The 25304-nt window shown below is 46.0% G+C and overlaps 1 protein-coding gene across 1 annotated transcript; it reads right to left on the bottom strand.

Moving 5' to 3' along the window:
* Nucleotides 1-295: 295 nt before the first annotated feature.
* LOC146182968 (hemicentin-2-like) lies at nucleotides 296-23613 on the bottom strand. The gene is made up of 7 exons (XM_084608311.1): nucleotides 23496-23613; nucleotides 19976-20248; nucleotides 17543-17869; nucleotides 10582-10854; nucleotides 6445-6705; nucleotides 1674-1940; nucleotides 296-309 (listed from the first exon to the last, which is right to left on the bottom strand). The coding sequence occupies exons 1-7, from the start codon at nucleotides 23611-23613 to the stop codon at nucleotides 296-298; spliced, it is 1533 nt and encodes a 510-aa protein (XP_084464437.1).
* Nucleotides 23614-25304: the final 1691 nt, after the last annotated feature.

Genomic DNA, 25304 nt, shown 5'->3' on the forward strand with positions numbered 1-25304 from the left:
TTTTCCCCTGCTGCTACTCGTTTTATGTATGTTGAATCCTACCGTATCTTAATAGTCGTTAACAATGAGATTGCACAAATATAAAGGACTTGTTTACCTTTTTGCCAGTTTCATGACTGCTAGGTTGCCACGTGGATATGGCCTCCCATAATGCCACCGTCTGTACGTCTCAATCAAATCACTCGGTAGCAGGCAACTTTCCCTGTTGCTTTCTCTTTGTGTCGATCGTCATTTTGTATTTCATGCTTGAAGTCAACACGAAGGGTCAACCGCTGGCCCCAAAAAGAATTTTGATTCACAGGAAACTTCCTGTAGCCAAAGAAAACCAATTGAGGTGAAAAGAACATTCTGTTTTGGGATAGGGTGAGAATCGAACGACGGTCTTCCCACTGCGAGATGCGTGCACTACCCGCGGGTTACGAAACTCTTTATTGCCTTCATTGCAGAAACTCTCCAAGCCAGTCGTTTTTCTCAAGTGAGCTGGTTTACATGCAATACCTCTAATTATTATAAAACGTTGGAACTGATCACTTTTTCCAGTACATTGATAAACTAAAGTACAGAAAGGCTCGTCGGTTCCATTTGAATACAGGTGGACCTGGTGAATGCGCGATACAGTCAGTAGTTATGACCATCAATGCTGAGAAAAAAAAAGTAGAAATTCGCGAAGACACTTTTATGGGTTCTCCTTCACAGCAAGTGAACACATCTAACAGCTCTCTCGCACCTCAACTGCAGCCAATGTGACACGTGTGCCTGTAAAGTTACCTTGCCGTCACTGTGTAATGGAGAAAGATTTGGAAGTATGGTAAATTATTTCAGACAATCTTTAGGTGTACTTCAGATGATACATAGTGATGACGCGCAACAGCTGACTTCCATTTTGTGTTTGTGTTTCACATCCATTTTGCACCTTGGTGCAGTTTTCTGCAGCACATTAGTTACATTTGGATAGTTTTACTGTAGCGTATAGTTCTAACTTTCTTAATTTCATTACCACTTTGTGTCATTATTTGAGATATACGAAATTCATATGCTTATTGGGTTATTTTTTGGAATAATTATTTACTTTTGTTGTCTTTTATCACACGGTGTTTATCGAGTCATATGTAAGGCAGAAAAGTTTGGTCTTCGCCATGATCTCGTGTCTAGAATATGTGTAAGAAGGCGGGGCCATTTTTCCTCAGTGCACGTTATTATTGCAAGAGGATTAGTATTCTCATAATGATTAAAATGTAGCATTCGCTCAACTTGGTTAAAAAGGTATTGGAGCGGAAACTTCCGGTGGTTATTCTTTATGTTTTCCGGTTGTTAGCGTAATGAGATGCTTGGGCTGTGGCTTGAGCAGCGGTATTTGCAGCGTTTTTTGCTCGCCTTCATCCATTTCCGGTTAGCTAAGAGTCGTGCTTGTCATTGGTCTAGGTTTTTCTTGTATTTCTTGACTTGCTTTCTCTGTCGTTGCTTCCCCAGTTTGCTGTCTGGCAAGAGGTGCCAGAGTCAAGTGTGCTGCCGAGAAGGAAAAGTTCGAGGATTGGGGTGCCCCAAGGTTAAACGGAGGCATTTGTATTGGAGGGGACGGCTGATGACCACAAAGAAGAGACTGTATTGGAATAATTATCGCATCTATATTAGCCCTATCCTCTGTACTTCCCCAGCTCGCCCAGACGACTCACTGAGCACGGAGAGCTCCACTGTCATGCTGTCGGAGCCGGCCTCGTTGATCGCCGTGCACGTATAGTTTCCGGCGTGCTCCTTGGTCACGCTAGCGATCCGTACGGCTCCGTGCGCTGCCCAGGTGCCAGGATCTGCGAAGGGCGCTGGTCCCGACCAAGAGATGCGAGGCCGTGGAAAACCGCTGGCTGTGCACTCTAGCACGGCTGGTTTGCCGGCCACCACCGCGACCAGGCTGCTGCCTTCCTGACGACGGATCAGCGGTGGCACTGCGGAACGTGATTGGGAGTGAACGGTCTAATTGGAATTTGCTATCGCGACGGATTAGCTGAACTTGTTTTTTTACCTGGCTTAAAACTCATAATCTTATTTCTAATGATCTCTAATCGTAAGCTTAAAAATCTCATAATCTCTAATCATAAGCCGAATAGAAACAGAAACTTCCGTGCGCAGCCAGATATGAATGCAGCACGAAGGAAGGGAGAAGAAATAAATAAGTTCTATAGAGACGAGAAGCAACTGGCCCGTAGTGCACTTTCCGTAGCACGCTTGTAGTGACAAGTGGAGTTTTGTAAATATCGAAACTTTGCGGAAATATAGCCACGACTATCCTCCTGCTTAGACAAAAGATTCGAGTGACGTAAGCTATGATTTGAATATATTTCATATAAAATAGGGTGCCGCTGGCTGTTTCTTGCTTTATCGCTGACGCACTGTGCAATAAAGTAACATGAAATAACGTAACATGGCTTTTTCTGGTATAGAAAAAAACAATGCCGGGTTGGGATTAGTGCAACATTGTAGAGTTTATCTGCAACACTAATGTATCGGGAATAAAAATTAGCTTTAAGCGTGCATGGCTGTTTTGCATCTTATGATAATAAAAACATGCCTAAATTACAGAAAATAGGAATGAACCTATTAGAGGTACAGTTATTTCCCGAAGAAATGTAGCGTCAGTAGTGTTAGATTCATTGTTGTGCGTTTTTCGAGAGAGTTAAAAACAATAGACGGACGGGTGAAGCGTTTGGATCATTTATTTCACGTAAAAGAAATGCGTGAATATGCCCCCCTCCATAAAAAATTATAAAGAGACAGAAATACACAAATAATGTATTTCATTGCGTATGAAATTAGTGTTCGAAGTCTACTTGCGGAATCATCTGGTGGTATGCAAGGGAGGGCAAGACTTGGGGTTAGTTCTGTGCCTTGTATGGAGGTTCATTGCCTTTTTGAAAGTAGAAGACATTAGCCGGGCCGTTCGAGCAAAATAAAAAATAAGAATACGCTCATCGGCAACAGCGTTACCATACCCACCACGCCTATCAAGTTACTTCCACTGTTTTTCAATCTGGGCGGGAATATCTGTAGTGCAGCTAGGAATAAACGGGATTGAATACAATTTACGTCAGAATGGACAGCACATCCCTAGAATGAAGGTCTCGCACTGTTAATACTGTTGGATGCATTGACGCATTTATTCATTTTATAACGGACGGCTGCAGATCGGGATGCGCATGGCGTGAATAGCTGGATACACTATTCGATATACCTAATACCCCTGCTACTACGCGGACAGTTTCAGTACACACTGAGGCAGTCGCCACCGACCAGTCAGTGTCATACGGCGTTTCCAAAGGCGGATGAAATCAAAAGGAACAGGCTCAGTGGGGGTTGCGAGAACGGCGAATATGACACCTCAAGGGCTCCTAAGAGCAGCGTTGCGCTCTCTATGCCACTAAAGATAACGTCATATAGCTCAAAACAAAACTCAGAAATCTATGTTTTGATACGATTTTAAGCTAAGCAAGCTCGTTTACCAAACAATTTGTTTTGAGTGGTACGAATGACACCGCCGCAAACGTTCCGGCATAAACGAATAGATGCCATTTCCACTGTGTCCCGCATCTCCGCGTTTCGCTCGCTTTCTTCTATTAGCGAACTTCACGGCAATCTAGATAGAAACGAGCGCTATCTTTTGTGGTGAATAGCGCAACGGCGCATAAAATGACTCGACGCAGCCCAGACTAAGAGCTCACTTCTGTTTGGAACAGAACTCAAACTGCACGAAGAAAACTCAGCAAAAACCGGCCGCGGCACACCCACACGCACTGCACACCAAGCGAGTAGGAAAACTAAAAACTAAAATAAAAACGGAAATAAAAAGACCAAAAATTTTTGTCTCGAATCAAACCACGTAGAGCAACTTTAACCAAGTTTCTGGATAGTTGCGTCTCGAGAATCTCTCTGAGTTGGTGTTTGCGTTCATTTTCAACTTGGAGCAGTAGTCGCTGTGGACAAGACAAAGACTACCTGAACATTCCTCACACTCTCTGTCGGCGAAAATCTACTGCTTCTAAAATGAACTCCGTGTCGTTGAATACCGTAGTTGCGGTGTCGATGACTGCGAATTGTGCCAGAATGTTGGGCACGTGAACCGGTTTTCCGGAGATACTACCAATTAAAAATAGGCCTCACCCAACTTGTGGCTACCCGCTTCATTCTATGTTTTTAGATGTTGCTGCGCTTAGCGTGATCTGTAGGATAGCATGGACAGCAACATCTAGCTTTCGTTCGTCTCGTGAATGCCGTAAGAAGAAGCATCCTAATGCAACTCTTTAGCAAATTAAATTTCAATATAGAGGGCTGGTCCCCCAAGACGGTCAGCAATTAAAAAAAAGAATTTGTGAGCTAGAATCCCACATTTTAAAAGCAGAACACATTTGATGTTGGCTTGCATCAGAGTAGAGCAGATATATGTAAGTAGCAGGCTGGGTAATTAACAATAATAATTACATTTTTACGTATTAATTTTAAGCTTCTCAGTTATTGAGAGGATTACAGGTCACCACAAGTAATATGCATAGGAGGTTTTATATTTTCTAAAATTACATTCTCCTCATCACAACTGCGCAAGGAATTCTGGGGTCACACAGGTGTGAAAGCGAAACCGAGAGGCCGGAGGAAGTGCTCCCCACAAATACCAGTCCGGCTCACACAGCGGTGCGCCATTGTCTAGAATACTGGTACATACCGTAAGAAGTATTCTTGGGACTTTACTAAGGCTGTGCGAAGAACATTTTGGAATATTTGATTGATTAATAGATTATTCAAACTTGACGTGAACCGTATTTCTGGTATTAAATATTTTTCGAAGTACTATAGACATCCGTGAACACGGTTCGAAGCGCACTTGCATTTGGTGTTTGCAGTGTACGCGGAAAACCTAATCGAAGCGGCACCAGGTGTCACCTAGACGTTCCAAAGCAAGGCGCAAAATTGGAAGCGCTTTCCTAAGCTAAGTCCTACTGATCGTATATGGTGGTGCCTTGGTACTGTTGAAGCGCCTTGAAGGGTCGTGATCATACTGTGACAGTGTTTGAGCTTTGGAACTATGACTAGCGCGTTGATGTTTTCAGCGACCCCACATGGAAATACATAAAAATTTGTTAATCTGAACTGGCTCCTCCGTCTCGGCCAAAACCCACGCAAGCTTAAGGGGTCGGATGATCTTTAGTACGGATGATACGGGTCTCGCACCAGCTAATTTGAATGGACGACCTAGGTTGTTCGCGCCCAGGCATGGTTGGCGCGGCAAGTGAGATTATCGAAATTATCATCACCAGCCTGACTACGCCCAGTGCTAAACGAGGCCCCTCCCACGTTTATCCAATCAGTCCGGCCCTTACTGCGGCTCTGATATCTCCACAAACTCGCCCTACCTCTATCCGATCACTAAAGTTTCTGCCATCCGTGCTAAGCATGCCTGCTCTCAGGATTTCCTAACATACTAATATGTTAGCCTTCACGACCATAGCCATTACCATGCATGTAATGGTAGGAATGTAATGGCTTCGCGTTAGATGTCGTAGCAATGTACATTTCTTCTTGAGTTCGACCAGGATATCATTACCTTACGTTTGTTTCCTGAACCACTGTCTATTAATGTTATACCTGTCATTTTCCTTTTCGCAGGTCGCTGTGTTGTTAATGCGAGTTAAACCCAATTCGTCCGCCTCCACGCTCATGCCCCTTGTATGAGTACCGGTAAGATATAGATGCTATGCGTGGTCTAGGAGTACTTGCTATTGGGATAGTTGGTTTCGTTTCATAGTTAGATAAATACGTGATGTGAGGAGCGAAGGTGAACCAGATTTTGCTAAAGTTGGCTTGAAGAAGTATCGCAATGGCTTCATAAGCGTTGCGATACCAGGGTTGGCTGACGTTAGCAAACAGGTGTATCATGGTAACAGGCACGGGAGAAAAACAGCCGAGCTGAAGAATGTGGATCAACCGACCACTCGGAAGCCGTCCGTGTCCTCATGTTTCAAGCCTAAATGAAAGTGACAGCTCCGAGAGCTCTTAAGATAAAAAATATTCGCCCACTATCGTTCTTGTGTGTTTTTATTTTACTTTACTTTTTATTAGAAGAATAGACAGCAAACCTATAACCAACTGTACATATCTGAATCAGTTAAATTTAGGTTTAGGCAAAAGTGAAAAATATCTGCTTTTTTCCTCGTCATTTTTCTAGCTCGATTAAGTAGACAGTAAGAAATCCAAGTCTAATAATGCGAAAAAAAAAATTAATGTCTATAGCAGTGCTCAGTTTTGGAGGAATGTTCGTAATGATTTTTTGTAAGTAGGCCTACCGCACTGGCCTGGTCGGATGACGTAATGCAACTCCACTTGCCGATGCAATATTTGCTGTCGGGACCGCAAAAGGAATTGTAGATTTTGTCCTCTAAGCTAAGGACTGAGGAAGTAGCTCACCCTGGACGGTGAGAACCATCTCCCGCGTCGCCTCTCCAGCCAGGTTCGAGGCTGTGCACGCATACACACCGGCGTCCTCCTCTCTGACCACCTCGAGGGTGACGGACTCTGTTGCGTTGAACGCCTCCAGGGGACGACCATCCTTCGACCACGACACGACAGGAGTCGGCGTTCCCGTGGCTAAACATTGCAGAGTGGTCGCTTCCCCCAAGACAGCAGACACACGAACTGGAGAGTCAGCGCCGGAGAGCTGTGGTCTCTCTGCGCCACAGAGAGGTGTGCGGCACCCATGTGTCACATTCGGCTTACAAAAGTGTGGAAGGGGAGCAGGCGGTAATAGGCAACAAATTCAAATATTTTTCCGTGATTACATGTGCCCTTAAGACGCGATTTCTTACTCTTAATTTAGGCACATACTAATTACTTGAGCGTCTTTTAGTGGTGTCAGTGGCGAATTTAACCTGACTTTAATCTACCTCATTGACACACTGTTCACAAGGCATTAGTGACATGACTGGATGATGGGGGTGAGTATGTGTTGCGCGGCCTAGTTCTTCTTCCAAGAAGAAATGTTTTGAAGAAAAAGCTGAAGCCAACCTCTTATCCAACCAAATACATGCACGCGCCAGCTAAAGCTAACCAAGATATTACAGAAGGTGGAGAGGTGCCCTTCCAACGAAACGAAATGAAAGCCATTGAGAGTCAAGTGACCCAGTGTGCAGCATTTGTTCTCGTTCTCCAAATTTGAATAATTAATAAATACTAATCAGCAAACTAATTCTTTATTGGTTGCGAAATTTAACAGTCACATGTTCTTAGAAAAGCTGGCTTAAATGATTGCACAAAGTAACTGTTTACTAAGTTTGATTTACTGGACTTAAGATAAAGCCATCACGTGACAGCTTCTGCCACATGCCTCTGGCCCAGTACACACGCAAAGCTTCGTAGTGGACAGTGTTACGAAGGAGAGCGCACTTTGTCCTCTGAGGGGAGTTTTGGGACACTGAAGAAGCCTCGTCGTCGAGTGGAATCTATGTGTTTCGTCCGTTATTTTTAAGTCCGCCGAAGATAGCCACATGAAGGTAAACCTCCGAGAAAACTTTGGACACGCACCAATTTTTGGTCCAGTTGGCGTTAATTCATCTGAGAAAAATTCGCAGCACGAAGACTAGGAAGGAACCAACACGACAGGAGGAGCGCTGCTTTTAATATAAGACTGTATAACGGGCGTTTAAGCCGACGCTTTCAGGATTTCCTATAACTGGGGAGTTCAAAAGGGAAAGTTAATTTTTTTCTGTGACAAACTATCAGCAGCGGTCGAAGCCAATTACGATAAAAAGTTACTCCCATGATGCTGAAGTAGAATTTGACAGCTCTGCAGTTTAATTCATTAGCATGGTCGTTAGTGCCAGCGGGAATTAGAAGCCCTGGGTAAGACAATGACACGTTTTCTCAGACGAAGAAAAACTCAATTTTTCAAGCCTTGCAGTACGAGGAAGCATGTGCTTTTTTTCCCGCGCAAACCTTGTCCCACTAAATACTCGGGAAGCCCAGCAGAAATGCGACATTCGCTGATGATGTGTTTCTTCGAAAAAGCGGTCAATTCGAGCTGCAGGCACAGTTGCGCCATGTGATGTTTTCTTTGCTGCTCGATGATAGGAAAAGGACAGTAACTGACAACCGCGAGATCGCCGATATTGAAAGCAACGGAGCAACAATTAAGTCTACATAGGTGAGCAGAGTTGTCTAGAGCGCACCGAAGGTACCCTACGGAGCAAGTCAGTGACATCTAACGTTAGGCACTGGGTTTGAGCTATGCGTTCTGTGCGCATGCGCCCCAAATCAGAGGGATGCCTGCTCATCGCTTCTTTGTCCAGTCCCAGCCTTGCGAGTACCTTTCGAGCCGCTAGGGCCACGTTGCCTGCATTTGTAAGACTGTGACGAACGACAGGGCGTGTTTCTCGAGTAACGAGGCGGCCTGGAAAGCAAGCGCGAGTAATAGTGGATTAATGCGCATTCCTGCATACACAACACTCGCCGCCCTTGTGCTTTCGCATGGAAGAAGTCAAGTTCCACACTCTGTATCGATGTCAATTGCCATGTCCCTTGTACCTGATAACCCAGCGCCCTGACATGCCATTAAACATAGGCCAGCAACGCAAGGTGCGTGGTGATAACTTCATGCGGACAAGACGAAAACAGACACCTGCTATTCCTTGCACTTGCTTTTGAACAGTGCGATCACTTGCCCTTGCTTGCCTAGCCGCTTCGTGATTCGCACGAAACGAGCGTTGGTTTTACGGCCACGGCTACATATCATTAAGCGCTTACCTGGCGGCATGAAGCGCAAGCACTGAGCGGAATTGAGGTCGAGAACCCATGAACAGGCAAAGCCTTATTTTGGCCTCGCATGTGCTCGGGACGCATAACTAATATCTAGGCCCTAACTTTGGATGGCGCTGACCGTCGGCGCGCTCTACAGTTCTTGTATAGGCTTAGCCAGAGTTGCGCGAAGGTGCCGTATAAGCAACTAAATTGGGCAGTGAAGCCGTACGTCTTCTGTGCAGCAGTCAATCAGCCAGACTAGAAATCGGTCGAGAATGAATTACTTTGGCTATCCTAATCGAAATAAGTCATCGGCCCCACAGCTCGCACACAGCGCGCCACGCCTTACTCACGACGGATGATGAAATACAGCCGGTATGCCAGTAGGGGTGACCTCAGGCGCTACACGGTTGCTTGCCGGTGAAAGAAAAGGAACGCCGAACTCTGGAAAGCCTATATAAAACTTCTAGCATGGTCTTGATAATGCTGCTCACCCTTCTACTGCACAGTAGAGTAGGCAGTTAGGAATTTGGCGGCGCAGTTACTATAACGCGTCATCAGCAGACGCCGCGTTTACACCAAGCATTCATAAAAAAAAGGATTGAAAACTCCAACAAAAAAAAAAACACGAAAAAAATCAATCGGGGAAGAAGGATTGATTCACCAAACAGCCCGTGTCAGAAAACAAGAAACAGAAGCGCCATAGAATATTTTTTTGACTGGTACAACTGGAAAGGAGAAAAATTCGTATTGCCTATCAGGCAATTATGCCGAAGGCTTACTGATACAATTTGCTTTCTTCGTACGCATGTGGAACGCTTACACCAGCTCTCAGATAGATACACCCCTGATGTCAGAATCAGCAAGGTAGCAACTACTGCTCTTTGAGGTTTTGTTCGGTTGCTTCCTGTTCCTTATCACTACGTCTACTTTCGGGAATAAATTTTTCTTTGTCAGCAGCGGTTGTCTTTGTTGTCCTTCGCCCTCATGTTGTTTTCATGCACGGCATTTAGTCATACAACTTCACTGCCCTGACAATCTTTTGTTTGTTGGCGGCTTTCTGTCGCAATCTTTTAAGTAGCTCACTCCCCCGCTCGAATGCTTCGGCGCTGCAGCGTATGTGGTAAAATGAATAATATGCGAACAGTTATTTTCTTTTTATAAGCATTTACTACAGCCAGTAAACCCGAACTGGCGCAGACACATTCTCTCAGGGCGGTAAAAACACACGCATCAACGTGTCATGTGTCATGAACAGGACAAGAAGGAAAAGCCCGATATTTAGAGCAATAAATTCTTTGTCCTTGCTTCAGGTTACTGTATATAAACTGCACAGGACCGAAACCTGCTTTGCTGAGGACATGATTCCGGTGATCGCAGAGGGCCCGCTGACTACCTCCCGCCTTAACCGGCGGCCATGGCTCAGCCTCCGCTGGCCCCATCTAGTCTTTCTCATCCCTATCTTCAGTAATTTTATGCTCATCTCCCAACAGCTTCTTATCATTAAGCGAGTCCCTTGTGAACACAACGGAAAAGACGCGCTCACGAGAGCTCGTATCTGGATGCGAGCTAGTGAAACAGCATTATTTATAACTGGAATCAAGTGAAATGGTTGTCCCTTTTAGGGCTCGTTAACAATGGCCAAAGCAAGAAACAAATAGAAGAGCTGTCTAGCTGAAGTTCTGCGTTTTTAAGCTTCTTTTTATGCATGCCTTTGCGCGCACCCTTCCCCCAAGGCAGTGCTTCGAACATCAGTGTATTCCGCCTGAAGAGTGCAAAGACAAAAAGGGCAGCCGCAAAAAGTCACATTACCCCAAACGGTCACGTTGTAGACGATCCGCGCTATGCCACCGACGTTGCTGGCCTCGCACACGTAGCGGCCGGCGTGGTGGCGCTTCGCGGCGCTGATGTGCAGCCAACCAGCCCGGACCGAAGTGAGGGAATCACGCGGCACGGGCAGCCCTTCGTGCTGCCACAAGATGCTGGGCAACGGATCGCCGTCGACGTCGCAGGACAGCGAGAAGGGGTGCTGCGCAAGAACGACCTCCTCTTCCGCCGCGGTAGTGTTGCGCACGTGAGGAGGCACTGCGCATTGTCAGCGGTGAGATGAAGAAGAGAGAGAAAGTGCGCGGCGCTGTAGAGAGCGAGCAATGCTACGTTGTTGCTGCACCTTCCGTCCCTTAAAGGGCAACTCCGGGGGTTTTTTGACATTCGAATATTCTAATAAAAATTTTTACTGCAGATTCTCCTCTCCGTCCTGACGCATTCTACAAAATTTGGGCGCCGTACGATAATCCGTTCGCACGCAACACGACTTTAAAATATGCTGTTTTCGTGGCTTAAATTGAGACTATTTCTGCCGGCAACACTGAGTTTCTGACGTCACAAACAGCTTACCGGCGTTACTGTCCACTTCCCGCATGATTATGAAATTATGAGGCTTATATTGAACTACCTCAGACATTTTATGCAATGTTTCATGATTTCCATGCTTTATTTTCACCATCCAGCGCACGTACGAGTGTTTCTCTAATACTGAGTGTGACGTCACCATTTCGTCACCTGGGACGTCATTTCTGGCCGTGAAAGCAGTTTCGGTTTCGATTTGCTGTTTTTTCTTTTTAAAAATACTTCTAATTGGAATTTAGGAAAACGGTTTTTTGTGTTCGAGTCAGGACGTACCGAGGATTTTAATTCAACCAAAAACACAGAATGATGGAAAAACCACCGGAGTTGACCTTTAAAGCTACATAAGATTTCAAGGCTTATTTTTAGTGAAAGGGAGCAGGTGATTTGTGTGAACAGTCGGCGGTAGAAGTTTGTGGCATACTCGTGTGGAGAAATGAGATTAAGTTCGGCGCAGCAGTGCAAGTATGAAGAAACATAGACCAGTACCAGCACCGAGAGACACGAAAGAGTGCCAGAATAAACTTGCTATCACGTATTCCATCCACGGTTCTTGCAGAGAATGCCCACTATGTGCCGTTCGCAACATGTCTTGGTGCGGAAGACATACGCTTTCTTTCGGAGCCGTGGTCATGTTTTGTTTTCCCTCTATGCATTTATCACCAACGCATTCCCTTCGTCAGGTGAGAAACAGTAGACAGTACCGGCTCCATCAACAGATGTTCCTATCGCACATCATACCTAAATAAAAGAAGACAAAAAGCTCGGGCATGCTGGTGTCGCATACCGTCCAGGGCGCCGCCATGCTTATAGGCTTTTAGATTGGTAAATACGATATTTATACTCACTTACACTATGCAGACGGAAGATAGCGCATTATCTTCACTTTATCGTTCCATAGGTCGCTGACAGGAAAAGCTGCAGATAAAAATTCCCTCCTAGTCTATTGCTCGATGACACGAGCTCTGCAATAAGAAGTCTTAAACACATTGTCTGGCAGCCTGTGCAGTAGCATTGCGACCACATTTATTAATACGAAAGCGTTTCTTGCCTCATGCTTCCTGTGACTAGAAAACGTTCTTCGAAATGACACTTAGGAAAAAAAATCACGTCGCCGCCAGGAGTCCAGCTATCACCCCTCCTATGCCCAGCTAAACACATTAACCACTACTACGTCGGGCTCGTGCGAACATCTTGTAATTCTCCTTGTCTAGCAAAGGAATACCAGAGGGCGCCGATGGAAATGACAACAACGGCAGTAAGAAAAAATTATCAAATTAGCAAAAATTTCGAAAAGTTTTTCCCGAGTAAACGTCTTGAAGGCCAACGAATGCGTTTCAAAGTCAACGCATGCAAACTTCAGATCAGATAAACTCTAAACCACAGTGCTCTAAGCTGCCGGTCACGTACGTGTGGCGCCATCTACTGAGGTTGAGACAAAACAGCACAGAAGTCTCGTGCAATTCTCGCCAGGGAGCAACACATAAGACCATCATAAGGCTCAAAACGCGTTTTTTAGCTGCAAAGCAATAAATAAATAACATGTCTGAAATAATCGGCAGCACTAAGAGAAATGCTTTTGCATTTCTGCACGTAAGCAGGTTAGGTGCCGCCCTGTAGTTTTTGGCTCATTACGTAGGTAAGCACATCTAATAAATATTGGAGCGCAATTGTTTTTTTCGCGACTGGAAATGTCTTTCAAAAGGGTTGCAGGAACAGGTATTATGAGCTGCTACAATGCCAGAATGCACTAACTAAGCATAGTAGAAGGACCACAACGGCACAAACGTATTCAATATTTAGAAGATTCATTGCGCCCATTTAAGAATGAAGGTTTTTGGGCTGTTTCGAACAACGCAAAGTTTGATTAAATATGACGAGGACGGACGCGGCAGCGTCGCACAAATATTTTTAAGTGTCTTTGTACTGATGCGGGTGAGCCAACAATAACGAAATTGCAGTGATACATTGATTCTGCCCCTAAGCTTCAGTAAAATGTTGGGCATAGCCAAATGCAAAATACATTCCTGAAATCTGATCAATAAAAATACTGCTCTGTAGCACAGTATTATTACCAAGAACAAAAAAAAGCGAACCATATTATTTGTGACACGGTTCCGGCAAGTCAAAAGCGCACAATGTATTACTTATTCGAGAAGTTTCAATTTTTTTCTGCTCCTATATTTTTCACAAGAACCAACCTGAAGTCTCACGTTAGTACCTTTAAAACTGAAGGTAGGGAACGTATATCGAAAACAAGGCAACAAAGATAATAGAAATTTGTCCATAATTCCTCCGGTACGGCTTGCCTCGTAACTCATTCCACTGTATTTGTGCATGCAGAGATGTCATTGGTTACAATCTAAAGCATCAAGCGTATACAAATGGCGTGCGCATCACAGGTGCGAATATTCTTTGCTAGAATTATGACTTTCGCTGTAATAAAACTTGAACAGCTTAAAACTGGCTCCTCTCTAGAAGAATCGCTAATTTCCTACTTGAGAGCTTCAGCATAGCATGCCCCGCCAACACTACTTCCCGATCACGTCGTATACACAGCGAACGGCAGTGCGCACCGACATATAGGGCGGGTCGCAGTACTGGCTAAAACAGTAGCTCTGATCGTAAAAACTACACTAAAACTATTAATGAGCAATCACAGAGGGTATTTTACTACTTCTGTTTAGCTACTACTATCCAGTAGCCCACCGCAAGAAGTGTTCATATCAGTTAGGATATTCAAAATGATATTTTTGTCACTGCTGCAGCGGTAAGAATTTTCAGGCTGCACGAGGTCGGAAGTGAAATTGAGCTGCTGGTGGCAGTGCCAGCCACTTGCCAGCAAAGCATACAGCACAGCGTCTCGTGAGTTTTTCTTGAGCGGAAGCTCAACTCACTGGGCTGCAACTCCCGAGTTTGCCGGGTGTCGGTAAATGACCATCAAGGCCATACAATTTCGAACTAATACTTAGTCGTACTGGAGGTTCTTTCGCTAGTTGGCGTTGATGCGATCGGGTTCGGGGGCCAAGACTTCAGCTAGCGTGATCAGGTGGACAAAACATCGGATTGGGAGCAGCAGGGAGAGTTGGGAAAGAAGTTTTATATACACTTTTTACATGTCGAGTTCGGAAGAGGAACTCAGACGAGAAGAGCTAAACTGAGCTGTTCGTGGATACAGCTCCACGCATTATTACAGCGTCTGCAATCCCCAGTTTCCTAGCTGGGGAAATGAAGTTAAATTGGCCCAGTCCCATCAGCGGGCACACTCGGCCAACAGAGGCCCGGCCCACTGCGAGGGGTGTCACTGGAACTTCCTCGCAGCACTTCCGATGAGTGGCGAGTATCAGCACTGCTGGTGGCGATGTCGATGTTGTGCCAGGCTAACAAAGCAATTTTTGGTACCCGTCGAAAACCGGACGTCGACTGAGGTGTGATGCCAGGTACCATGGACCGGGCATTCCGCAGCTTGGGGGGGGGGGGGGGGGGGTCTAAGCAGCGCATATCTCCCGTTTGGTGAATCGGCTTGGTTCCGCTCTTTGGACTTTGTCAAGCAGAGATGAGCCCCTCGCTGGAGTCGTTTTCCCAAGGCGGAATAAAGGCAGGACGAGGGTCGCTTTACCCCTTCTGGCCCAGCAGGGTAACTGACCACCGCAGCACGTGTGAATGAAACGCCCGTTGTCGTGGCCGTCCTCGATGACCGCCGCTCGCTGGCCACCGCTTCGCTTCTGCCTTATCTGTTGGAGGCGCTTGAACTTCGGCTGAGGTCCCAGTCGTAACAGCGTGTACTGCTTTCACAATAAACAATAAATAAATATCTGAGCTGAGTGCATTCAAACTAGTCAGGTTCGAGCTCGGGTACTGATGTTCAGTAGCCAAGCGTCTCAACCACTGAGCCGCTGCGGCGGATGGGCTGGCTCATGACAGCAAGGTTTAGGTAGGGTTAAAACTCCGTCATCAGTTTTTCTTTTATTTTCTAAGGAATTACCTCAGTGATCATTTATGACTTCGCATTCATCAACACATAAAAACTCCCCTATGCTTTCCTTTGTGTTAGTGGCCATTGGCTACCTCCTTACGTAGGTTTATGAGATAATGTTTAAGGAAGCTTAGCTCGTGAGCCGCATGTAAATACACGTGATATGCGCAAATTTCTTACAGTGGTACCACCGGCAGCTTGTATTTTGCTTGAGGTTTTCAGAACACCACTACTTCATCAATTTCGTGCGTTTTCGCCACTCTGCGTATCTCGCCAGTGAAATACACCACAGTGCGACGCATCGTGCTTCGACTGATCAGTACACTAATGGTTTTGGCGAACCAACGAGCATTTCATGTGTGCCTCGTCAAAGATGTTAGTCCCTCTCTTCGTGAAAGGTGTCCAGCAGAGGCATTTTTCAAGGTCTCCACTAGACGATGCTTCACTTGAGTGCCGTTCGAGCTCAACAAAGTTCCACTCATACAGAAGGTGTCGAGGAGCTCAAACTCAGGAAGCGTTAATTTGATTTCGCAGCTCTGGATGGTGTAGAAAAGGCTGAAAGAAATTTATTCTTTTATGTAGCAGGTGCTGTTCTTCGCCTGTGCAAAGTACCGACTCAACCGTTTGATTGGCGACAGCGCAGATAAGTAATTCTGGTGTTTAACGTTTGTTACAGTGACGTAAATTTCCTCGACGCCCACCCAAAATCTCTTTGAGAATAACGGATGCCTTGTCAGGCGTGTCGCATAGAAAAATCTATGCTCAACGTTGCCGTGCTTGCATACTACTCCCTTTCTTCCGTTAGTGGCCGGTTAACTCAACGAAAGTGCTTCCAGTTGTGGTCACATTCGAACGTTTCCCAATATTTGCAACGACGTACAACGCTAACCAATCCTCAGGCACTATGAGCGCCCTCTGGTGTTTACTATATGAAAGTCGGCATCGCAATTCTGCACACCCATATAAGTGAAAGCTTTCGCCTAGTTGCTTCTAAAGTTAATTAGGTAGCGGCGCGACTGTATCTAGCACACAATTATAGCCTTCCTGAAAAGGTTATATGCAACAACCCACTGCCGCCCGAAAGAAGGCTTGTGTTCGGGAAAAGCAGCTCACGTGGTCAAAAATCAGTGGTTTTGTGGCATCAGTATGGAGCGGCATCACGTTCATTAAATATTGTTCGACTCAAGCCTTAGGTAAAGTACTAAATTGTACAGATGTTCAGCCTGGCACATCTTTGTGGTCTGCCTTGTACTTTCTTCCTGCAGCTCGAACGTTTGAAAGCACTGTCTTACCGGGCAGTGATATACGCATTTAGCTTCTAAGCCGGTTGACTCGGGGTCGATCCCGGCCGTGGCAGCCACATTTCAATGAAGGCGCGACGCAGGGCACTTGTGTGCTGTAGAATCTCAGTGTAAGTAAAGAATCCAATGTAATCGAAAATACACGGAGCCCTCCACTACCGCGTTCATCAAAGCCGCTGTAGCGGAGGTCAGTAAACCCCACAAAAACTTTAAACAAAGGCAGTGACCATTGCTCTATACTGTTTCGTCAAGGCACGCTGCAATAGTTTTGGGAGAAAAATGAGCCCAAACTAAAAGCAAGCGCTCCTAAATTCTAAAATCAAGTCAGGTATTCTTTAATGTAAGTTTCAATTTTTCCGCTGCTCAAATACGCAAGACAACGTTTCTCCGAAAATCTGTTTCTTTGCAGCCCTCCCATCTCTAGTACTGCCTACCGGGCTCATCAACAATGGCCTTAGGGGCAGCTTTTTAAACGGCTGGCACATCAATCCGCGTTTCAGCGAACACCGATGCATTCCTTTGAACATGACTAACAACCACCACCCATATCTGATGCAGGTGGGTACACAGTTTCCTCTTAGCTAAGTCATAATATGGTCGTGGCTTATTTATGCATGGCCTCAAGTGCTGTTTGAGACTTTGGGCAATTGTTGAAGCGAAAGCTTCACTACGCCATGTAAAGCCAAGGCCGCCGTGCGTGGGACAAGTCGCCGCTGTGCATGCGCCGTAACCATATGGCAACCAGCTGCCATACAGTCAGTCAAACTCAGGACAAATGTCTCTTCAATATATTCCTATATTTAACTATGCACATGTGCCGTAGACATCTCTCCACAGACACCCTATTCCTATTCGCCGGCTTGACTTTCTGCCTCTGCCGCCATGTTAATGACCTAATGATTGCAGGAAATGTTCGTACACCACTCCTTCAATTCACTTCGTCAAAGGCTTGCCGGCCCTATCGGCGCTGATCATTATCAGCGAAACGAGCAAGACATGGCTGAATAAGCGAGAATTTGCAGCACGAAGTCACAGAGAACAGAATCCGCGCATCATTACTGCGTTAAGCAGGGCGTGAGGCTTGACTCACCAATGACATCGACGCGGTACTCGACGGCCGCTGCGCCTCCCCCGTTGGCGGCAACGCATAGATAGGGCCCGGCGTCGCTCGCTTCCACGTATACGATGGAGAGGGTGCTCAGCCCGTTTCCGCCGTATGCAAATAGTCTGGTTCTGTTTTTGTCCTCAGAGACCAGCCCTTGTTGAATTGGATTTATAGGCACTAGGGCACCGTTCCTGAGCCAGCTTATTTCAGGCTGCGGGCTTCCGGCTGCCGTGCAACTCAACGATGCGTTCTGGCCAGCTACTACCATGACGCTGACCCCGGCGGTGCCAGCACGTTCCACAGTGGGCGGGGCTGCAGAGTGGATAAAACATTGCAGTGCAGTGGCTCAATTTCCAGACTTCCGGAAGTAGACGGGCTAACAGCATTTGAAGGTAGTCATGATATCCTGTAAAAATATGCTCTTTGTGAACATGATGCAAAAGGCCAGGAACCACTCATAGTAAAATTGATATAAATGTATAGTAAAAGTAAATCAGCAGAAGCCATGACGTGAAAATTGCGTCGTTGGAAGGGAGCCCATAAATAATATTAAATAGTCCCATTCGTGCGCCTCGTGCCCACGTTAGGTACAGGTCTTTCGCGCAGATCTTACCATTCCACTTCGCTCGCCTCCCTAACGTCACTTGGGTGGAGTTATAATTGACTCGCCAAGACTAGCAACAACGTTTGCAGAGGAAGCATGAGTAGGAAGCGGGAAACGCAGCATGTGGGAGACGGCGGCACGTCGGTTCATTCCAAGTTTCCTCTTGTTGTGTCGCTGCGGCCGGCAGCGAGAGGAAAGAAAAAAGTAGCTATCGAGCCGGGTGACGTATTCATGGGCAGGGCGTAGTCCTGGACAGTTTATTTTTTGGCTGTTGCTTTATTTACCTAGATCTCCAAAAGGTCACGGGTTGTCGGCGTTGTGCGAGAAAGATTCCGAGCATGCTTCTGGCGGGTGGTATTAGAGAGATTAAAAAGCTTGCCGGAGACGCATAGCGGTTTACCGGACCCCTCCCACACAGGCGCACGGACCCTAGTGGTGGCAATCGCGGCCACTGCGACCGCGTAGATGAGGTCCGGTAAACTGGTATACGTCTCCGTTGCTACGTCTCCAGCAAGCTAAATCTCTCTACTGGCAAGCAACATGGCCCGGGCACTGATTCGCGTCAAGAGACCACATGACATCCTAGGAGCTGACAATTCGTGCAGCTCTTGTGATGGAAGGGTGAGATGAGAAACGGACACATCGGCACCTTTGGGGACGGAGCCAGGCAGCCTAGGACACAAAATTCCATTCCTAGGCCTTCGTTAAACTGGAGTTTCATATACATATCTCCGTGTCGGATGAATTTGTTCGGAATGCTGTAGTCATTAGTGTGTGCTAAGTATGAGTGCTTGCGAGATAACAGGAGCATAAATTAAGGAATTCGTGATTAACGGAGCCCCAAAGTGCATGCACGCGCAAGACGATCTGCAAAGGGATCCGCAGGCAGAGCCACTAACGTTGTCGTGTCATAACCTCAAGAGCAGAGCCCAAGTGTGTCCCATAATTTTTGTTTGATCGTCGTGGCAGATTTTTAAGCGTAAACTGTTTGAGGAAAAGAGTTCCATTTTTGATCGGTAATATCTTTGAGAATAAATATGTTGTCAAAATTTTACTTCCACGGAAGGATGATGGCTGGTTCAGATACCTGTTTCGCGCTTCTATATAGCGGATTAGACCATTTGGCAGCTTTTTAAAGGGCAACTCTAGAGGTTAATAAGGCGCTAGAGTTAAGTACCATGACACAATTGTTAGAATGCCGTCGTGTAACGGCGGCAGTCGTACAACCGCGATTCGGACGCTGTAGTACTGAGAACGGGGGCTGCGTTTCAATAGAGGCAAAGGATAGAGCCTCGTGTAGTGCGAGAAGTCAGTACAGGTTAAAAAACCACAGTTGGTCGAAATTAGCCGGAGCCTTTTATTACAGTATCTTTCACATCTTATGTAGCTTCGGAACGTTAAATCACATAAACAAAACAAAATCATCTCTCTGCGTCAACAAACCATGAGCCGGACCCAGCGCTATTATTTAGAAAGAACTACAACCAAAATCGAAACTGTGACCACGCGTGACGGTTCGCCTATAGCAAACTTAACTTCAAGCTTCAACTCTGCTTCCTTTGTTTTTTTATTTCTTCCTAAATTACAACAAAAAAAAAAACCCACATCATTACTGTAGTACACATGCCAATATTACTACTCTGCCTAGCCTTATACACTACTTATTTTGCACAGATGAAGCGCGGCACTCTTTCCTCATCCTTGTGGCTTGCTACATCCGTATCATCACATTTATTAGTAGCGCGCGAGTTACACTCGTAACCGTGTACAGAGTTGTTGAAGGCAGAAATAGAGAGGACTCTAAAACTACTCACCCAAGACATTGAGGACCACTGATCGTTCCTGGCTGCCCGCTTCGTTTTCGGCGACGCACACGTAGCATCCTTCGTGATCTAAAGAGACGCCATCCGTAAAGTCTAGGAAAGGACCGGTGCCAACGTTCAGCCTGGCGAAGCCATGGGCATCTGTCTTGAACCACGCCACTGTGGGCGCTGGCACACCGGTTGCCTCACAAGCCAGCCGAGCCGGGTGGCCTCTCACCGCTACAACGGGGCCAGGGTCGGTGGGAGGACGGATGCTTGGAGGCACTGGAAGGTGTAAGCGAGCGACAGCATTCGGATTAGGGTCTTTATGCGCGCCTGTGTTAGTGCGAGGGAAAATGAGGAAGAAAGGAAGAGCAGTTAAACGCGCGGAGGCCGAAACCAAAACGAAACCTGCCTACCACTGTTTAATGGTAATTCATGGTGAATTAGCTCCGGTGGAGTCGCAAACACCGCAGCAGAGAGCCTGAACCGAGCGAAGAGCGCACTCGCCCCGAATCTGCGTTTGGAACACTTATATTTCAGCCAGAGCGAGTCGAGAAGCTCAGAGAGAATGCTTAGCGTACTTTCCACGGGATTTCCTCGCGCGCAACGTCTGCTAGTGATCGGGCGACACAGAATCACGGGAATGAAGCATGGATACGTCCCACAGACGTCCGGTTTAATCCGCCAATTTCGGCGAAGTAGTTTGGACTCTTCCGTGGAGCGGCCTTGGCTCGGTGATGCTGCCAACCAAGGACTGAATTCGGCGAAGCACTGTCCAGATCTGCCGTTGAAAAATATAGCGGCTCCTTAGAGAGCACTGAACGTTGCTCCGGAATCTCTCCAACTATGCGTTAGGAAGTCATCACAATTTTAAATCTCTCCGTTTATCTATCAACGCAGCCACATGGCAATACAAGCAGAAAACCAAATTACGCTTACGCGCTCAAGTCATCGCTGTCATCTGAGCGTATTCTTGTGTAATTAACACTTTTGGCGGAAAGCTCAGTGCTTGGCCATGTCATTGCTAAAGGGTCAAAGCCTTCTCAAGAGTCAAGGGTCTCTCCTCCGCTTTCTCTGCCACAGTTTCGAAGGAGGTTACGCGGAGAAGAGTCATGGAAGGCTGCATGAGTGGCGTTCTGTAGCATGTTCACCGCCTCGGGCCGGCGACAGGAAAAGCGAAACGGCACAGCCACCATGATCTTTCGGCAAACAAACTGCAATACATACATATATCGCCACTTCTCACACATGACTTCAGTGCAGCCACATCTCGCTCCTGACGTCGCGGGCTTGATGGAATGGCAAAAAGATCGTAACGAAAACTGAATGTGCCTATTGCAGTCGTATAAACATTCTCTTATTAATTTTTCGAAATAACGAGGAGGGATTTTTTCTCCGCCATGTTCCTTTAAGAAGGGAATTTCGCCAAATCCGAGGTAACACTGAAGGTTTGTGCCGAGAGTAGTAATTGTTTTTGCTGATATGAATGCGCGTTCAGAGAAGGGTGAGTGTCTAAAGTCTCTGTGCTCAGAATGGCAAAAACCTTTTCGCTGCGAGCTCTCTCTTTAGAAGCTGTGGTGGAAACCTGTGCCGAAATAAGACTCTCTCTGATTTGCAGACAGACAGGATAGCCAACCAATTTTAAAGCGATAGCTTCGAAGCCTCCATGCTGTGGAACACCTGGCGTTGTACAGTTGGCATCCGGAGCCTTTTGCGAAAATCCTGATTGGTCAACAGGGTCACGATACCGCTGCCACATAATTTTATAGGGAAATTTCATGCTCCCCACGAGGCTCACGTGAAACATGACGTCACGCATGGAATGAAAGAAGAGTATAAAAAGTGGCATGCGATGCGAACTAGTGGTAGGCGCATGCCTCGAACGATTTACCTTTATAAAGGAATTGACTTCGTCTAAAAAAAGACCTCAGGTCTTAGGCGGGGTTCAACCCCACGTCCTTTAGTATGCGGAACAGACACCCTATCGACCAGTGGGGTGTATAGGTGTGTCGTGAGGTGCTTCACGTAAAGCCTCACGACTGTGTGCCATCTAACTGCTTTGTGCGGGCTAGTCGGTGATCCATATTGGAAAACGGAGCATTAAGAGGAACGCGGACGCAGGTGAACAAACATGAAAGACAGATCAGCGCTTGTCCTGTCGTTCATGTTTCTTCCTCTGCGTCCCCGTTTCTGTTGCGCTGCCGCTTTTCATTATGAGCGCTGAAGAATGTGTGCATATTCTAGAGGGCCCGAATAACTTTTTGTGAAGAGATAATTTCTTCAGATTTATGAGCTAGAGCCCTGGGGCTGTATTGGAAACTGCGGCGGAATCCAGATAGAGGTAAATTGCTTCAACCTTTTCTTTAATTAAAATAAATAGGTAAATTTTTAATTTTTATTTTAAATGATATGCTGCATTTTCAGAATTACAGACTGTCCTCCAAACAATACAACTGAGAAACAAATTTCTTAAAAATGTGCAGCGTCCGGAGCAAAGACCAAATATGTCCGCCTGATAGGTGCCATCAGACCGTAATACAGTGGCAGCGAGCGCGTCCGGCGTAAGTGGCTCCGCTTTGGCGCTTTGACACCGGGTTGCGAGCGAAATGATTGCGCGCATTGGTTATCAACGCGGGCGCTATCTCATGGAGATCGCGGTTGAAGCGAAGTAGAGAACCGCGATTCCGTCTGCCTCTCAGGTGACGCCAGAAGAGTCATGCAATCACTGGGTAGAGCGACCTACGCTAGTAACCCCGCACGCGCTCACCGCCGCTGTGTAACGCTGTGAAGCCGCCTATCAGCTGTGGTCCCTGTAACGTGCGCTACGATTCTGAGAGGACTTTCTTCTTGACTATGCTATTTAGAGGACGACCTAAAATTTTGCCTATTCTTCGTGCTCCCTTAAATATAAGTGAAAATCCTATTTATTGTGTTTTTATTTAGGGAACTGATTAAAACAGTCTGCCTCTCCCCTGGTGTCTGCCGTAGCCCCCAAACAGCCCCAGAGCTAAATAAATGTAGAGCCAGTTAACTTTTATTTTCAATTTTGGACTTTCCAGAAACATGCTGTATAAAGATAACACAGGCCGCCATCGCTTTTTGCCTTTAAGGTAGAGTTTACCCTAAACGGTGGAGTCGCACTACCATTTATACAATCGCTTGGCAGGCCATTCTCGATTTTTTTTTACAATCCTCATATCATGCATTCGTAATTTGTTCAACTAATCCACCATCTATCTGACATCTGATAATTTGGCCATCCATTAATCTACCGTTTGTTCATCTATTCGTTCAACCGTTAATTTAGTTTATGCAGCAATTTTCCAATTTACACAGCAGCTCGTAGATGCCCACTCCTGGTTTCAGCGGCGTCGGCGTTATCGTTGTCGCCGCTATTATCGGCGTAACCGCTGGGCAGCTGCCCTATTGCCCTATTGCTGCCCTTGTCAAGATTGATAGCGACCATCCTACCACATTTTTCAATGGCCGGCCTGAGATACGAGATTCTGCTCGATTTTCCACAACCCACCATGGCCATCCTGGACACAGACGTCTCGGACAGTCTCGAGAATGGCGGCCTTTGGGGGACCCCTTAACCTAAATGTCAAGCTTGAGTCAGCCCGGAATAGGGATCCAGAACGGGCCATTCTGTTGCAGGTAGCACATGCCAACCAGGGCACCAGATTCTTCTCGACCTCGGGCAACTTCCCATGGTCATAGGGGCACTGATGGCTCGGGCAGCTTGACGGACGGCAGTTCGGGGTTCCTCAGGGACCCCTTAGCGTTATCGCATCCTTCTCTAATCAAATTAAATAAAAGATAATTATCTTTATTATCTAAAAAAACAGACGGAACAATACCAGAAAAAAGCTGCCGGTGGGCAGGCTGACGAGTCTGCAGTCCTTATGTTTGGCAGGGAATCAGCAGAAATGCTTATGCAGTTTTAAATCAAGCCCTGCAAAGAAACGCCATAAAATACAGTATACAGCGAAGTATATGCGTAAGTAAACTACACCATGTTATTCAAGAACATATTGCGAAGCTCTCAACGTGAACAGGAGACCCAGTCCAAATTAATGTGGATGTATCCATATTGAGAAGAGATGGAAGAATGTAATGAAGACATTGTTTGCAGGGATCTAGTGGAGACGTCGGCACTGTCCATTTTTTGTCATGTATTGCTGCCTAGATGGAATCTGTATTTCTCAATTCGGGTAAATTCCTAATATTTGCTACGTTATTCTTGATTTCTGACTTGGAAGTGACACTAAAGCAATACTTATAAATATTACGCCATTTAATAACTCTGCAACATGCATAAAGCTGCAATCGGATGTAGATACGATGAATTATGTGTACCTTCTAAGACATCGTCATTTCATTAAGTAGTAGTACCCCACACCAACTGGCAGTAGTTCAAATTCGAGTTGAATATTGCAACCCTATACCAGCGTCTTTATTGTTGTAGGAAGAATGTATTTTATTACACCTGTGACTTGAGCTATTTTTCAAAGACATAATTGACATGACCTTCTCATGACACATTAGAAGAAAATGTAGAGCCGATGCGTTAAAACTGCTCTACTATTTCTACAGAGCGCGAGTTTTATATAACGTCTTCGTGCGCGATGTGTGACTGTTTTTGAGCCTAAATATGACAGCTTTGGCTTTACTCACGTTTATTTGCATCGGCTTAAGTGTGGACCAGACCTTAAGAGATTTATTAAAAGCGAAACTTTAGTGTCCCTCAAAACATAGTTGCACATTGAGAAAAAGAAATAGGAGAATGATTAAGCTCCGCCTCAAGGGAAACTTCCTTTCATTGCGCGAATTGTCAACTTTGAGAGACTGAAGCAGAGTTTGGAAAATATTAGACGTCTTTATTGGCTTGATTTTTGGGGAAGCAAAGACGCGGTACCTCTCTTACTTCTCGGTAGACAGCTCCGCCTATACTGAACGGCAAACATTATGAGGAATGTATGTCGTCGGTTCGAATCTGTATGGCAAACTGGCCTCCAACTTGAATACCAGGTGGATGGAAACAGGACGCCCAATGGTGTGACGTCATTGCGCCTGAACTCTGCTTAAGGAATGATTGCGCCACGGGTTTCACAAAAAGTGACGTATTTTTCAGACATGTTTATCTCAATCGTGAGCAACAGTGATTTATTTTCGACGGAATGATCTGTATACATTCCCGCGTAATATACGGTAGCTGAACGCAAAATACGAAGAAAATAAAGAACAGAACAAGCAGCTTCTCTTCTCTCGGTCGAACACATGTGCGACAAAACCATCGATAAGTGGCGCGTTTAACTCCGCTTTCATTTTTTTTTCC

Source organism: Amblyomma maculatum, chromosome 7, assembly GCF_055883805.1.
Source record: "Amblyomma maculatum isolate TAMU_Amacu chromosome 7, ASM5588380v1, whole genome shotgun sequence".
Taxonomy (NCBI): domain Eukaryota; kingdom Metazoa; phylum Arthropoda; class Arachnida; order Ixodida; family Ixodidae; genus Amblyomma; species Amblyomma maculatum.